The 17677-nt window shown below is 46.5% G+C and overlaps 1 protein-coding gene across 15 annotated transcripts in view; it reads right to left on the bottom strand.

Moving 5' to 3' along the window:
• Positions 1-17677, bottom strand: part of MAP7D2 (MAP7 domain containing 2) — a 111394-nt gene that overhangs the window by 11197 nt on the left and 82520 nt on the right. For all 15 annotated transcript variants that reach the window (XM_016942859.3, XM_016942871.3, XM_016942870.3 and 12 more), the window contains 2 exons: positions 7608-7870; positions 6879-7011 (listed from right to left, as the gene is read on the bottom strand). In XM_016942859.3, the coding sequence (XP_016798348.1) occupies positions 6879-7011; positions 7608-7870 (396 nt within the window). The remainder of the gene's footprint in view (positions 1-6878; positions 7012-7607; positions 7871-17677) is intronic.

Raw genomic sequence — 17677 nt, forward strand, 5'->3', positions numbered from 1 at the left:
ATTCTCCTGCCTCAGCCTCCCAAGTAGCTGGGATTACAGGTATGCGCCACCATGTCTGGCTAATTTTGTATTTTTAGTAGAGACGGGGTTTCACCATGTTGGTCAGGCTGGTCTCAAACTCCTGACCTCAGGTGATCTGCCTGCCTCGGCCTCCCAAAGTGCTAGGATTATAGGCATGAGCCGCTGCACTTGGCCTCTGTTTCTTGTTTTTTACCATCAGGACTTCAGAAGTGCCCAGATGCACACATGTAAGAACATCCTTATGGCCCCTGAACCTCCATAATCCTCATTATCACCCAAAATATAAATCCCCACAAGCCCATGAGACCCTGCTTGTCCTTTCCATAGCACCTCCAGGGAAATCTTGTCCTTTTTTTTCTTTTTTTTTTTTTTGAGATGGAGTCTCACTCTGTTGCCCAGGCTGGAGTACAGTGGTGTGATCTTGGCTCACTACAACCTCTGCCTCCTGGGTTCAAGTGATTCTTGTGCCTCAGCCTCCCAAGTAGCCGGGACTACAGGCATGCGCCGCTATGCCCAGCTAATTTTTGTAGTTTTAGTAGAGATGGGGTTTCACCATGTTGGCCAGGCTGGTCTCGAACTCCTGACCTCAAGTGATCTGCCTGCCTTGGCCTCCCAAAGTGCTGGGATTACAGGTTTGAGCCACTGTGCCCAGCCCCTTCATCCTCTTATATACCAAATTCTCTCCCTTAACCACACTTTGCTTCCCCAAAGTAGGTAAAATTCAACAAAACAAACAACCCTGGCTTCCCCTGTGTGAAACCAGGTCCCTCACAATCCTCTCCGAGGATGAGCATTCCTTCTGTCTCTGCTCAAAGAACCAGACAGCACATTAGATTTCATCATTTTCCCCACCGCCCTCTGCCGTGGGCTACCCCGAGCCTACCGCCCTTGCCGTCATTACTAAACCTCCAAAGTTCATCAGCTCTGTGTGTAGTCCTTTTTTTTTTTCTTTGTAGAGGCAGGGTTTCGCGCTGTTGCCCAGGTTGGAGTGCAGTGCTGCCATCACAGCTCACTGCAGCCCCAACCTCTCAGGCTCAAGCGATCCTCCCACCTCAGCTCCCAAGTAGCCAGGACCACAGGTGAGTGCCACCATGCCTGGATCATTTTTGAATTTTTTTTTAATAGAGACAGGTCTCATTTTGTTGCCCAGGCTGGTCTCAAACTCCTGGGCTCAAGTGATCCGCCCACCCCATTCTCCCAAAGCACTGGGATTATAGGTGTGAGCCAGTGCCTGGCCCTGTGTGTAGTCCTGTCACCCTCTCCATCCTTGTTCTTGTCATTCACCCAAGTCCCTCTCCCTTTCCTCACTATGTACAAAGTACCAGAAAACTGTGCATTACTGTCATCATTTGGCATTCAGTGGATGCGTCATCCCTTGTCCCTGTCACTGGCCATTTGAGGAGGATCTTCATATATTGGCTCCTGTCTGTTGGAAACTCCAGCACCTCACCCCCTTTTCTGTCGCTCCCTGTTAACCTTCCTCATGTCACTGACACAAACTTAAACTTGAATTGTTCAATCTGAGGGACGAGTATGTGGGTTTCACTGGTCTCTATTCTTACGTGCTTAAAAGTTTTCATTTTAAAACAAGCCTAACCTTCAACATTAATCTTCTTTGATCTGATCACACCCCATCCTTCTGCCTTTTTCTCTCCTGACCTGCCCTGGTTAGCGCTGTGCAGTCTACTTGTATCTGCTTCCCTCTCTCTCAGTGTCCCCCAGGCCTTGGGTACCCTTGTGAGCATTTCAGAGATGGCATGGAGGTCACTCTGCTGCCCAACTCCAGGCTTGGGTGGTTTCCAGGACCACTCCTGGGCTGCCAAGCACTGGTTAGAGAGAGGCGTAAACAAGGCTGGCTGGTTATCTGCCTGCTGGCAATTGCATTCCGGCCTTTTAATCCTCATCCCCTGGATCCCTTATGGACACAGTCCCAATTACCACTTTTCTCAATCTTCGTCATCTTCCTTAGTTGATGGTTATCACCAACTGCTATACAGAGAAGACTGAGGCCACCTGATCTGAGCTTCTTAAACTCTCCTCTATGACATTACTGCTCAGAAATGTCCCCATTTGTTCCTCTGCTTAGATGGAAATGCCACCACTTGTGCTGTGAATTCCACATCCTCCACAGCTATGTGTCCCTCCCACTAGCCCCTCTTCCCTTCATTTGTCAGTTTCAACCTTCTGCATGCATGTTTTCCATGTCCTGGAAAAATGCTCATGTCTCGGGAATCACAAGCAACCCTCCTCAGTCCTCTCTCAGCTGCTTCTCATTCATGACTGCTTAACAGCCAGCTTATATTCTGGGCCTGTATCCACTCATCTCTTCAGGCTGCTTTGTCTCTATCCTACTTCTCAACAATTTCCCTCCAAAATCTCTTTTCATCTCCTAAATCCCAAGACCAACAGCCTTCATCTTTGATAAGCCTATGTCTTATCAAAAGTCCTGCCCATGTGGCTCTCCCTACAGCCCTGTGCTACATAAGGCTGCATGACCCTGGCTCTCTCCTACCTCTCTTGGCTTTCCCTTCCTGCCTCAGCTGCTGCTACATCCTGCTGCCCCACATCGCATGTGCCCCCACCTGCCCTAGCTCTCACCAAAACCACCTGCCACCTGTAGGCTCAGCAGCAAAAAGCCAGGTCTGAGCAGCCTCGAAGACCTCTGCCTGTGGTTCCTGGCCTGGCCTAACTCTTGCTTCGACAAGAAACTTTAGCCTGGCTACGTGACCTTGCTCGTAGGGAGCTGTCTAACTGGAATATTCTCTTTTCTTCAATTTTTTAAAAAGATGGGGTCTCGCTACGTTGCCCAGGCTCAGCTCGAACTCCTGGCCTCTAGTGATCCTCCCACCTCAGCCTTTCAAGTAGCTGGGACTACAGGTACAAGCCATTGCGTCTGGCTGGAATATTCTTTCATGTGAACCCCTAGTAGCTATTTTAGCTTTTTAACATGACTTAAAGTGATCCGTCTAGGAATCCCATTAAGATCTCCTGCTTACTAGTTCCTGCCAGTGCCTTCCCCAGGGTGGACCCGGGGTCTAAGGTTTCCTGCCCCACCTCTAAGAATCTCACTTTATATCTTGGGCCATCCACAGCCTGGGGGCTGGGCCCTGTTGTGTTTGGGAATGGACCAACTTTTGTTCTTCTGCTTAGGGCCTGCTTGTCTGGACTCCTGGTTGGCCCTTCTGTTCTGGTTCCCCCATCCTTGACTTGGATGGTGTTTCCCTTACCAGTTTGTGACAATAATTGGGCTTTCCACGGTTTGACTCAAGTAACTTTATTTTTCTCTAAATTATTTTATCTGGCAACATTTCTGTGGCTTTAACTATTAACTGTAAACATAAAACAGATGTGAGGATGATCTTATTCCAAGAGGTGGCCGCTGTGTTCCAGCCCCAGGTTGTCTGGTACTTTCCTTCCTCACTCCTCACCTCCCACGTGGCACTATGCAAAGCTTCACATTCTGGCAAGAGAGAGGAAAACTCATTTGGGGTCAAGTGTATTGCTCTAATTTTTACCTACACCCCCAAGCTTCAATTCCATCTCCAATCATCTGGACGTACCGTAGACACCATAACCTCACCTAAAATCAAATGAATAACTTTTATCTTTTAAAACCAAATCCTTATGTCCTTTCTTTACCTGTTATTGGGTGTACCATTCTCGTAAGACCTTAGAATCAAACCTCAGCATCAACTTCAAATCTGCCCATTTCTTTGGCATTGTGTAAGTCCACAGAGACTGGCTTTTGCAGGTCTGCCTTCACCATACTACTTTAGCCCTTCTGTTCTCTTAACCTACTACTACGATGGTTTCTTAGTCAGGATTCTTCCTCCTTCTGTTCCTTTCTTGTACATTTACTGAGCGCCAGGCACCAGTGATCCAAAGACTATGTCCCAGCCTTTTAAGGTGCTAACTGGGGAAAGGAGGCCTGTAAACAAATGAAGCTATGTTAGTCAACTGAACAGCTGGGCTCAGTATGGGTGAAGAGTGGGGGGTGGTCAGTTCTGTCCCAGGCACAGGGCCAGAAAAGGTACAGGGAGGGAGCAAGACTTGACCTGCATTTTGAGAAATGAAGAGGTGTCTGGCAGGAAGGAGCACAAGTCCACGTGGGGGCAAAGTAAAAGCACAGCTTTGGAGGTGTGGAGCCGTGTGATGGGTGAATGTCAGGGAGCTTTGCACACTGGTGTCTGGAGGAAAGCAAGGAGTAAGAGGCAGGTAGTGGCCAGTTCATGGCAGGCCTTGAGGGCCTGTTGACAGGTTCGGGTGGATCCAGTGGGCAGGGGAGTCACTGGCTTGTTAAAGGGCAGGAGAACAATCATATTTATTTGAGAAAGGTCAGTGTGGGCCCAGCGTGGACAGGGGACAAACTCTAGGAGACCTAGAGCAGGGAGCTCAGTTGGGATATAACAGATACAGTCCAGGTGAGAAGCGATGGGGGCTGGAGCTGAGGAAGGAGAGGAGGGACTGGAAGGGAAGGGAGAGAACAGAGATGCCAATGTGACAGCTGATGAAGACTGGACCTGACAACCACTGGGAAGAAGAAGGAAAGGAAAGAGCTGAGAGTGGCACTGAGACTTTTCACTTGGGTGTCTGAGGAGATGGGAACACAGAGCTCATGAAAGAGAAGGGAAGTTTGGGGAAAAAATACTAAGTTCTGCTTTGGAAATGCTGGATTTGAGATGTATATGGGACACACTCAAACGAAAACTTATTGCAGCTGGAAATACAGTCTCTAGGTTCTAGACCAGTGCTATCCAATAGAACCTTCTGTTGAGTAGGAAAACAATCTATAGATTTGTGCTGCCCAATGTGGTGTGGATCCACATCTACTCAGATGCAGCTCTTGAGCACGGAAATGTGGCGGGTGTGGCTGGGGAAATGAATTTTACTGAATGTATATTTTGGTGGCCACATGTGCCTAGAGGGTCTGATAGTGGACAGTGCAGCCCTAGACAGAGCTTGGGCCACAGGCATAGTTTTAGGAGTCATCAGTACACATGTGTTATTAGTGCCTCCCTTGTTCCAGAAAGTATGGAAGGTTTAGAAAGCAAGCTGCAGTTAGCTTCAGAAACGGACAATAAAACAAGACAAAGGGAAAATGAAGGTGGGAAGTGAGATGACAGCAGAGCTGGTTTAGCACAACAAAGGCTCAACAGAAAGCTGTTGTGTAAAATGTGGGCCCTAAATCTTTTGACGCCATAGGAAACTGGCAGGATGGCAGGGACACTGGCAGAACAGGCAGGAGCAGTGCTGTTCGGGAGAGCTTGTTGGGAGAGAAGCTGGTCCAGGACTAAGGGCTGAAAGCCCAGGCAACATTTAAGGGGATGAGGGGCAGACAGAGGAGGCTATGAAGGAGAGGCCAGAGAAGCAAGGGCAAGCTTGACAAGGCCAAAGCCAACCAAGAAACTGATTAGTAGTTAGGCAACGAGGAGGAGTGGTAGGTGTGAGGTTTGAAGACTGAATGTGAGTTGAGAAAATAAAGACAGAAAGTTCAATCAAGTCTTTCAGGAGCTGGGCTGTGAAGAAAATGGGAGATACAGACGGTGGTAGCTGGAAAGTAAAGAACATCACCTTCTTTAGCACACGACTACGATCATGTTACTCACCAGCTCAGAGCCTACATGGTATCTCCATGGCCTGCAATTATCAAGGCCTGTCATCTGAGGTCCTGTGATTCATCTTTATCTCTTGTGACCTCCCTTCACACACCTTAAGGCCCACCCAAACCAGCCCAAACATGCCACTCGACAAAACAAACAAACAAACAAAACACGTCTGTATTGACCAAAATGTTGGAAACAGGAAAACAATCAAAGAAGTCCCAAATTTCAAGAAGGGACTGTCGAGACCTACCCCACTGTCCCTTTTAAAAAATAGATCAGCAAACCTGTAATCAGAGACCACAAAGACTTACCAAGGTCACTAAAGGATCAATAATATTCTATTATTTATTACTCTAAATTCGGTGCTGGCCTTGAAGTGCTACAGCATTGCCTGCTTCCTGTCATGATAATTCTCTAAACAGTATTGGATTGTACTCTGTGATGAGCCTAACGGCTTCCTTTATCAATTTAATGATAAAATCGACCTTGTCCTTCAACATGCTTTCCTCTCTAAATAAAAAGATCAGAAAAGGAAGGTCTGTCTGTATTGTGACAAAGTACCCTGGTACTAACATCACAGTGGTTCTCAAACCCTGGCAAGCTACTAAAACAGAACAGGGCTGAGTCCATGTGTTTTTACTGCATTCCCCGGATGATTCTGATGCTCTTCAAGGTGTAGGGACCACTGCAATGATGTCTTTTGTCTTGCTCCCAGATGGGACTCCCCATACCTCACTGTTCTTAGACTATGCGGTTGCCCCTACACACAACCCTATGCCTAGGGGACACTGCTCAACCCTCCCCTCTGTCTCTCACTTTGGGGTGTGAGTTAGGATAATTTGATGGAGGAAACAATTTGGAAATCAGAATCAAGACCAAAACCAGAATCTTGAACCTCTTGTTTTCCCAGGGAGAATCTCATTTTTTAAACAAAGTTCAGACTTCCCTGATAGCTCTAGGAGGCCTGCCTGGCCCCAAAGTCCAAGAGGAGAATGGGAAGATGCCTGTGCCATTTAGATCCAAGAGCTATGAGTTTCCAGGTCCTCTGAAAAGAACAAAGTTCCATTGTTATTAATAATTACATCTAATATAAGACTCAGTCTCCTGAACACCTTCCATGTAGTTCAGACATTCTAGGTTCCCATACTTCTGTTCAAGTTTTATCAATACCAACGCTGTAAAAAGAAAGGCAAGCTGCTGTTTCCAACACAACAGTTACATGAGATCACACCGAAATTCTGAGCACTAGCATACCTATCTTGTTCTTCCTTCTCCAGTCGTTCTTGCTCCTCCTGTTCCTTCTGCAGCCGGGCCTGTCTTCTCTTTTCAGCCAAGATCTTCGCAGCCTCTCCTGCATCAGTGGTGCCTGCTGTGGGCTTCCCCAAGGCTGCACCAGAGGAGAGGCATCAAGAGGAAAAGATCAAGGGAAACGAACATAATGATTCCACTCACACAGCAGCTGCCAGTTGGAAGTGAAAAAAAATCCAACTCAGTGTGGTGATGGGAAATGCCGTCCAGACTAGCACAATCGACCACCAAGCAAGAGAAGCTGTCATGGGCTGGCTGGAACCCTGGACGCATTTTACAGTGGAAGACAATAGAAACATGAGGAGGAAAGACAAGGTCACTAGCAAGTGCCACAGCAGCCACCATCTGGGTGAACTCACTGCATCATAGAAGCCTGAAAGTCTAAAGGAAGATCTTCTTTTGTGTGAGGTGCAGATGCGGGCCTGTTTTACTCAGCAACCCCGTGAGCTTCCACAGCCATGAGTGGAGTCAGCCTCTAGATTTCCTCCAGGGGACCCTCAGAAGACTGAAGGAAAGAACTCAGAGCAACGTGCAAACCCAAGAAAGCTGCACGAGGGGATGCACTTGTCCCCAGAGAAAAATCCCTCTCCCTCCCCAAAACATGAGAGAATGGCACGTGGATTGGGTCTGAGGAGAACCGTCTTGGGAAAGCCAAGGCACGGTGGCAGCATCTACCTGCGCTGTTTTCGGCTTTCCCTCCTGCGGCAGCAGCATGCTTCTCGCTGGCATGCTTGTCCACTACATGCTTCTCTAGGGCTTCCTCTCCTTGCGGGCCAGCAGCCAAGGTACCTTCCCTTTCCTTGTTGCTCTTCTCTTTCTCCGCTTTCCTCTTGGGCATGTCTTGGCCAGAAAGGGCAGGTAAGCGGTACTTCACAGGAGACCCTGGGTAGGGAGGTTTCGTTGTCTTTGGAGACTGTGGATAAGCTTTAGTAGCTGTCCTGGAAAACAAAAAATATGCCAGAGGATGATTACTGGGCCTGAACACAGAGCTCTCTGTTCCTAAGACACCTAGTTCCAACAAGCTGAACAATTTCATCGTTCCAGAGGAAGGAAAATAGGGCTTAGCACACACTCAAAAGTCACTAAAGTGCTCTCAGCCCAACAGGAATATACGGTCTCTCTAAGATGGCCCTGGTGGAAAGGGAAACATTTTAAGAAGCCCAGCTGATGATGCCATGTCCTAATCTCACTTAGGTTTCATGACAATGTAAAGATGGAGTATTAGGCACTTCCCTACTCCCTCTTTTTAGGTGAACATCAGGGTTGAATCTGGTTTCAGCATATGGCAATGAACATGCTGGCTCCTTTTAAAAAAATTGTGACAAAACATATATAACACCAAATTTACCATTTTAACCATTTTTAAGTGTACAGTTCAGTGGCGTTCAACTCTCCATTCCCCTCCCCTCAGCCCCTGGCAATCACCCTTCTACTTCCTGTCTCTGTGAATGTGCCTCTTCCAGGTGACTCGTATAAATGGAATGACACAGTATTTGTCCTTTTATGTCTGGCTTATTTTACTTAGCAAGTCTTCAAGGTTCCCCATTTCTTTTTAAATGCCAAGGAACACAGCCAAGAGATGGGGATGGGGGGTGTTTTTTGGAGGGTCTCAGGTTTAAAAGAATCTCTCTTCTCCCAACTGGGCAGATGCAAAAGGTGAGGACAAGCCACTTGGTTAAAACACAGGAGCTCGTCTTATGTCTGCTGGGAAAGGGTCCGTTACAGGTACGCCAGCCTAGGCTGGGCTCCTGGTGAGTGCTGCTTGTTCAGGACAGAGGTAACAGCTTAGCTTGAGATGCCCAGTTTCCCTAGAGGTTTGAACAGGGATGTGGGCATTTGTACAGAGTTCCTCTAGGAAGGATATAAAGTAATGTATACAGAAATTACAAGTCATCACCCTCAATCCTCAGCAGGTTGAACCATGAATTGCTAATATCTGACTTTTTTGATCTATAAAAACAGCAATAAAAATGGCAAATCACCCTGATATTCAAAGACGATTTTTCACCAGAGGCTTAGAGTTACCAAATCAGATCCTGGTAATAAGGGGAAATATGATCAGATCAATATTAAACTTGGTCTTGAAGGAGAAAAGAATCCTCAAGTGGCATGTGGACTTTCATATTGGCCAAGTGGCTTCCCTGTGTCCTCATGCCATTAGGCCTGGAGCAACTCAGAACTCCCAAGACACCTTGTCTTTGTGGATGGTGCTTCGACTCTCTGCAGACTATTTTCCCCTCTGGCCTTGGGCTCAGGCCCCACACTCGGGTTCTCCTAAGGGATGTGGTTTTTCAGAGTGCTTAGCAATCAGGTGGTTTTTTCCAGGTACACTATATAACGCTGGTCTTCTATTTTTTCCTAGACTTTTACCAAGTAAAAGCCATGCAGAGAATCCCCCTGCCCCGCCATACATATACGCCCGCATAGCAGGCTTCCTCAACCTGGCATCACTGACATTTGGGGCTGGATAGTGCTTTGTTGTGGGGTTGTCCTGGGCACTGTGGGATGTTTAGCAGCATCCCTGGCCTCCATTCACTAGATGCCAGCAGCAGTCCGCTCCCCACGCAGGTTATGACAACCAAAAATGACTTCAGACATTGCTAAACGTCCCCTTAGGGACAAGATCTCCCTCAACTGAGAATCCCTGAGACATGGGGTAGGGCGGGGAGGGAGAGAGGGAGAGAGAAAGAGAGGGAGAGAGGGAGAGAGAAAGAGAGGGAGAGAGAAGGGGGGGGAGAGAGAGAGACAGAGACAGACAGAGACAGAGACAGATGCACACACACTCTGTCTGTACCCAGTAGGTAAGAGTGGAGCTGTTCTGCTTGGAGGGGTAGTGTCCAATCCCCATGGTGACCTTGAGGCTCCTGAGAGCCTTGGCTTGAGAGGTAATGTGTGAGTGCCTCTACGATTCAGCACGTTGAGTCCTCATGTGTTCTGACACAGTCAGACCAGGTCCTTACCCTGGCCATTTGGAGCTCAGACCTCCATTCACACTCTCTGCAGTTGTGTCCATGTTTACTGAGTGCTGTCTACACACCAGCCACTAGGCTGCTAAATGTCTACAGACACATATTTGTGTACATATGTGTGTAAATGGTATGACACAGGTACTATTATCATGGCCTCTTTACAGATGAGAAAACTAGGCTTAGAGAGGTGAAATGGCTTCCCACAGTGAACTAAGCCACAGAGCCTTCTTACAGCTCTGCTCTACTTCCTGTGTTGCCAGGGCAGCTAAGTCTGAGTTTGGGGTCACCAAGACCCCAAGATGTCCTTTATAGAACTGGCATAGAGTAGGCACTCAATAGCTGTTAGGTATTGGTGTTGATCAATTAGATGATAAACTAAAAATCCAAATAATCCTCACAGACAAGAATGAACCAAAACCAGGAAGATGAACTGTAATAACAGGGGAGCCCATGTCCTGCTTGCTCACACTGACAGTGCTCCATTGAGCATGGTTTTCCAATGAGTTACACAATGTGTACTAACTGTACACATTAGCTGAGCCTGCATTTAGTCTCAGTTAATATGTATAAAGATACAGCTGGTGGTCTTTTGCTTGGCCACGTCTTCCTTTCACGCTGTTATCTAAGGTGAGTGGCGCCCACAGTAGAGCTGTATACCCGCCACCCAACCACCACGAGGGTGTCTCAAAAGACTTGGTCTAGTGCCTTGCCAAGATCAAAGCACATTACCTCTCCACTGGATTGTCACGTGAATGATATGTGTCCTTTGATCCAACAACAGTACAAGGGCAGGGAGTGGATTTGAAACTTGGAGATAGAGGCTGTAGGAAAGACTACTATCTCGTGGTAGATGATAACAGATGGAAATACTTTCTCATCCCATAAGCATTCCTACCTTGACCTGTTGAGGAGGACTTTCTGGCATTGGAAGGCCTGGCAAATCTCACCTGATCTTCTTGCTTGCCCTCACCCTCCTCCCCGTGGAATGAGGTACGATTTCTCTGATTGGTGAGAATGAGCAAAGCTGCTGGGTGTGCACAACCCTGCCTGTTCTTGTTCTCTCCCTGGAACTGGCCTGCGAGCCCACACTCTGGGCTTCTCTAAGCAGTATAGAAAGAGTTGGGCTCTGCTTCGGGGGTCCCTGAAGTGTGCTGGCACTTCTGCCCATGAATGGGTAGGCAGACAAGGAGCCTTCCTGCAGACATGACTCCGACCACAAGGGTCTCCAGGGCTGGACTGGGGGGAGTGGGTGGGAGGCCTGAACTGGCTGCAGCCTCAGCAGCCATAGCCAGCATCTGAGTTCCAGCACGACCTCTGTGTCTGCTTAAATGGCTCACACACTCAGTCAGTGTGGCAGGAGCCTGTTGGCTATGTCAGACCCATCTAAGTAAATGGAAATACAGGACAAGATCCTAATCCTAGGGAGAAAAGGCCAGGGTGGCCTAGGTGGGGGAGGTTCTGACAGCCTCAAGTTGGCATAGCCCTGAACAGCCTTGCTTGTTTTAAGAGAATGGTCACATGTAGGTTCAGTTCACGCCACAGACTGCAAGGTTCCATTCTAAATAAAACTGGACCAATTACCCATGAGCACACATTTAAAAATAACTTCTACCTGAGAAGTAAGGGTGGATTCTTTGGGATAAAGCTCATTAAGAAGTCTGTTTACAGTCCCCGACCCCAGCCCCTGCCCAATAAACAGAGTAAGTTAGAAAACACACACACTCGTATGCACACACAAACATGACCTTCAAATTAGAAAAGTGTGGGCAAGTCATAGATTTTTTTTTTTACAGTGAGTGAACAAAATACAGAATTAAAAAAAAGAAGTTCCCAATGTTATCTACAATCTGTCAAGTTTCCTGCTCATCCTGCTTTGCCACTTGCTTACATGGACTTTGTACCCTGTCAGCTGCCCTGCAAAAGTGCTAAGCACAGGTATCCGGAAGAAACTAAACCACAAGGCTGGTATGTCAGACTGCACGGCTCTCTGGCCAGCCCTGCTCACATTGCTGAAAGCCAAAGAAAGTCTGGCAAGCTATTTTTCAATTTCCTGGAAATAGGTATTTTGGCTGATTTAAGAAATATGAATTAATTAGGGGAACTCACTGTGCTTGTATGGAGGTTTATTCTGAAGTACCTTCTCATCTATTTAACAAGGGTCTATTTGATTGCCACAGTAATCCAGTGAGGTACGTAGGAAATTGCTATTAACCATATTTTACAGAAGAAAACCAAAGTCCTAAGAGTTTAAACAACCTTTCCCAAAGAAATGCAAACAGACAAGAGTGCCAGGGCTGGCACTCAAGGCATTTGTTCATTGTCTCACTTTTTTAGCTCTTCCACTTTAATTTTTTAAGGTCCAATAAAAATATAACAAAGGGGATTCACAAGGTGTGTTCAGGATGGTAAACTAGACCTTCTAGGAACATAAGGCAGTATGATATAACCTTTTAGGTTCCATGACTGGCAGAAAATACGAACAAACACCTCTGTAAACACAGTGGCAAGAATAACTCTCTGGAGAGGGTTGTCATGCCTCTGAATGTGAGTTGACTGCAAAGTGGAACCCCCAAAAGACTTTTTTCCTCCAATCTTGGAATCTAGTTCCATGTTCTCCAAAACCACTTGACTCCATGCACAGTGAGTGAACACGGCCCACTCACTGCATGGGAGGGGTCTTGGCTTCATCAGCACAGCTCAGCCAACATTCAGAAAAGTTTGTTACTTCCTAGATAAGAAAGAGCAGCAGTTTTATACCGGAGAAACCTGGGAACACCACCTTAATCCAGTAATCAAAGTTAATATCACCAGTAATTAAACAAACTGACATCATAGCCTCCTGATAAGAGGTACTGAGAAGGACCCAACACCTCTGCCACGAGATTCCTGCCCAAAGAACACAACCTGAATGCAATCAGAGGAAACGTCAGGCCTATCCAAACTGAAGGCAGTCCTCAAGACGACTAGCCTATATTCTTTAAAAATGTCAAGGTCAGCCGGGTGCAGTGGCTCACGCCTGTAATCCCAGCACTTTGGGAGGCTGAGGCGGGTGGATCACGAGGTCAGGAGATCGAGATCATCCTGGCTAACATGGTGAAACCCCGTCTCTACTAAAAATACAAAAAATTAGCCGGGTGTGGTGGCATGTGCCTGTAGTCCCAGCTACTCGGGAGGCTGAGGCAGGAGAATCACTTGAACCCGGGAGGCGGAGGTTGCAGTGAGCCGAGATTGCACCACTGCACTCCAGCCTCAGTGACAGAGGGAGTCACCATCTCGAAAAATAAAATAAAATAAAATAAAATAAAATAAAATAAAATAAAATAAAATAAAATAATGTCAAGGTCAGGAAAAAGAATGGCTGAGGAACTGTTTCAGTTGAAAGAAGACTAAGAAGGTGAGACAATTAAATGCAATGTGGGACCCTGGGTTGGACCCTGGACCATGAAAAAAAAAATGATATAAAAAATCTTATTGGGCCAGACCTGGTGGCTCATGCCTGTACTCCCAGTACAAAGGGGAGGGCGAGGCAGGCAGATCACTTGAGGTCAGGAGTTTGAGACCAGCCTGGCCAACATGGTGAAACCCCATCTCTAATAAAAATACAAAAATTAGCCAGGTATGGTGGTGTGCCCCTGTAATCCCAGCTACTCGGGAGGCTGAGGCAGGAGAATCACTTGAACCTGGGAGGCGGAGGTTGCAGTAAGCCGAGATCACAGCACGGCACTCCAGCATGGGCCACAGAGCGAGAGTCTGTCTCAAAAAAACCCAGAATCTTACTGGGACACCTGGCAAAAGTTGCACATACATTAGAAATTAAGTAACAGTACCAAGTTAAACTTTCTGATTTCCATAACAATGGAAAATAATGTCTTCGTTCTTAGGGGCAAAGGGGTATGATGTCTGCAAGTTACTCTCAAACGGTTCTGGGAGAAATCTGGGTATGTATGTCTGTGTGTGCATCTATGGAGGATGAATGTGAGAGACTGTGCAAGACTGAGTGAGGGTGATAGGGGATGGGAAGGATGACAGAAATGTGGCTACACATTAATACAGGATAAAAGGTGGGGAAGAAAGAGTTCTGTGTTCTAGTCTTGTGATTCTTTTGCAAGGTTGAAATGATTTTGAAATTTAAAAGCTGAAAAAATTGGTCTAAATTCAAATGATCCTCTGATAAGACTCAAAAATACAGGACTGAGTGAGTATATAGGTATGGCTGCAAGGAGGGGACATCACTTGACATTTTCAATTACCCTCTTCAGGAAGAATTTCAGGTAAGAATGTAAAAGCCTACTAGAGAATGATGTGGTGGCAAAAACAGCAGTTAAGTCGCCCTTGTGGGAGCCTAGTCTGCTGTAGATGCTTATCTGTGGGAGAGGATAACCAAGCCACACATCTCCCAGAGAAGCTTATGGGAAGGACACTTGGCCAGGATCCATTAAATGTCCTCAGCCACCAAAGGGATAGCCTGTGTCTGGGAGGGAGCCTTCCACGGGCCTGTGATTTGGAGTAAAGTGGGAGGTACTTGTTTTGGGCCATCCAGACACCTTTATCCTAATTTTTTCCCTCATATGGAATATGTTTTGTTTTCAACACATGATAAAGTGAAATTAAACTAGGTCCCTGAAACAAAACTGATCTCAGCTATGATCTACCTCTGGAAGTGATTATCTTTGGCACACTGAATTTTCCAAAGTTGGCCACAATAATATCTCCCATCCCACAAGATCTTATCTTTTGAGTTTATCTCTCCATCCCATTGAATCTAGGTTGGCCCGACTGCTTTGACCTATAAAATACAGCAGACAAGTAAGGCTGTGCCAATTGAGAGCATAGTCCTTCACTGGCCTGACAGCTTCCGCTTCCTGACCCAAAAGATGCTCAATCTTGGGGCCATTTCTTGTTGGAACCCAGTCACTGTGAGAAGCCTAAGCCATACAGAGAAGCCATAGTAGGCACTCTGGTTTGACAGACTCAGCTGAGCTCCCAGCCAATAGCCATCATCAACTGCCAGGTAGGAAAATGGCCCATCTTGAACCTTCAGCTCATCTGAGCTCTAGGTAACTGCAGCTCCAGTCAACACTGGACTGCAATGGCATGGAAGACCCTGAGTAACCCAAGTCAACCCACAGAGCAACTGCACAAAAGATCCAAAGAGAGAACCTCCCAGTAAGCCCAAGTCACAGAACTGTGAAAATGAATAATAAAATACTGTTTAAGCAACTCAATTTTGGGGGCTTTGTAACAGCAGTAATAGATAGCTGAACTATTACCTATCGTAATGACCAAACTGACTTAGAATATATTTCTAAGAATATAAAACCATTAGAGAATATTTCACACTGAAGACCTGGAAGTACAGGCAGCATCAACACTCAAGAGGTAGAGACGGGCTGGACAAATCCACTTGGCCACACTGGATTTCTTTTCTCTAGGTTATGGGAACAAAGCTATGCTCCATCTATGTCTTTCAGAGTGTTGTTGAATCTAGTTTTCTAAAACCCGTGCAAGTACCCAATGATGAAAACAATAAAAATAAACTTGAACGCTTAAAAGAGCAATGCTATTAACATGCACAGCCACCCAACAGTGGCTTAGTTTATCTGACATCAGGCAGGAGAACAATGCACTGTCAGAGCTTAGGACGTCACAGGAAAAGATATCATTAATCACATGACCTGCCTGGGATTCTGGATGGGTGAGTTCATAGGGCTAATTAAGCCCCTTTTCAAAGCCACATCATTTCCAGTGCGTTTTAAAAATCACACACTTGGTCTGCACAGAAAGAATGTCAAAAATACCAGTTTTGGTGGGGGTTTGTTTTGTGTGTGGCATCATTCTAAAAATCAAGTAAGTCTTTTCTATTATGTTTTTCCAACAATGAGTATGCAAGAGAATATTTACAAAACATGTAAGGTATAAAGAATGATATAAATGGCCGGGTGCGGTGGCTCACACCTGTAATCACAGCACTTTGGGAGGCCAAGGCGGGTGGATCACTTGAGGTCAGGAGTTCAAAACCGGCCTGGCCAATATAGTGAAACCCTGTCTCTACTAAATATACAAAAATTAGCCAGATGTGGTGGTGCATGCCTGTAATCCCAGCTATTTGGGAGGCTGAGGCAGGAAAATTGCTTGAACCTGCCAGGCAAAGGTTGCTGTGAGCAGAGACTGAGCCACTGCACTCCAGACTGGGCGACAGAGTGAGACCCCGTCTCCAAAAAAAAAAAAAAAAAAAAAAAAAAACAGAATGATATAACTGGCCAGGTGCAGTGGCTCGCACCTGTAACCCGAGCACTTTGGGAGGCAGGGGCAGGTGGGTCATTTGAGCTCAGGAGTGAACAAAGGGCAAAGTCCTCGAGCAGGTTTGGTCTCAGCATTTTCCCTATCTGCCAGGTGACCCTGCCCTTGCCCCCCAGCTTCTCCTTCCCTTCTTAGTTGCATCCCATACCACTGCTATGTCTGAATGTTTCTGTCTCCTCAAAACATGTGAGTTGAAACCCTAACCCCATGGTGGTGGTATTAGGAGGTGGGGCCTTTGGGAGGTGATTAGGTCATGAAGGTGGAATCCTCCTGAATGGCATCAGTGCCCTTATAAAAGAGACCCCCAGAGAGCTCCCTTGCGCCCCTTCCATCATGTGAGGACACACTGAGAAGATGGTTGTTCATGAATCAAGAAATGGGCCCTCAAGAGACACTGACTCTGGCCATACCTTGATCATGGACTTCCCAGCCTCCGGAACTGTGAGAAATACATTTCTGTTGTTTATAAGCCAGTCAGTTTAGCAGCCAAACAGACTAACACACACACATACTGAGCACCTACTGTGCAACAATAAATCAAGACAGTTCCCAACCTCATAGCAGTCTAGCAGGAGATTGCTAAGTATAAAATACTAACACCAAGCAATGAGGCATAGACCAACCCCGCCTATGCCCTAGTTTCATGCATGGCTCTGCTATAATGTCACCTTCTCAGAGAATCCTTTCCTGACCACCTTATCCAGCTACTCCCTTCCACCACTCTGTCATCTGAACCGGTTTAATTTTTTTTCCATAGTGCTTATCGCCACCTGATCTTATCCATGCTGTTCACTGTCACATAAGCTCCAGGAGGGCAGGGACTTTTGCATCCTCAGCCCTTAGAAGAGGGCTGGATGTTAAGTGAGTGAATGAAAGAGGGCTGCACATGATGCTCTGTCAACACAGAGAAGGGGATGAATTCAGCTTTGGCTGGCTCTGGAGAGGATGATGGCTGAGCAGAGTCCTGAGCAGATGGGCGGCTCTTTGGATTAGGGCCTGTACTGTGCTCAACTGTGTACAAGGCTCCCCGCACCTTGCTGGAGGTTCCTTGAAATAGGGACTGTTCTCACTCATTTGGGGATTCTCTGAGGCACTGGGCATAGTGACCTACATTCATTCATTCCACAAATATTTATAGCACCTACTATGTGCCTACTAGTGTTCTAGACAGAGTGGAAATTAAATTTTTTTTCTCTAAATTAAACTGCATAAAAAAGTCTGGAATTTTAACCAAGTCTCTTTGATCAGGGACAGCTTTTACAAAACTCAGATGATGTGTCCTTTAAAATATAAAATAGTTGGCCAGGCGTGGTGGCTCACACCTGTAATCTCAGCACTTTGGGAGGCTGAGGCAGGCATATCACAAGGTCAGGAGATTGAGACCATCCTGGCTAACATGGTGAAACCCCATCTCTACTAAAAACAAAAACAAAAACAAAAACAAAAAAAACCCACAAAAAATTAGGTGGGTGTGGT

Source organism: Pan troglodytes, chromosome X (genome assembly GCF_028858775.2).
Source record: "Pan troglodytes isolate AG18354 chromosome X, NHGRI_mPanTro3-v2.0_pri, whole genome shotgun sequence".
In the NCBI taxonomy this organism is placed as follows: domain Eukaryota; kingdom Metazoa; phylum Chordata; class Mammalia; order Primates; family Hominidae; genus Pan; species Pan troglodytes.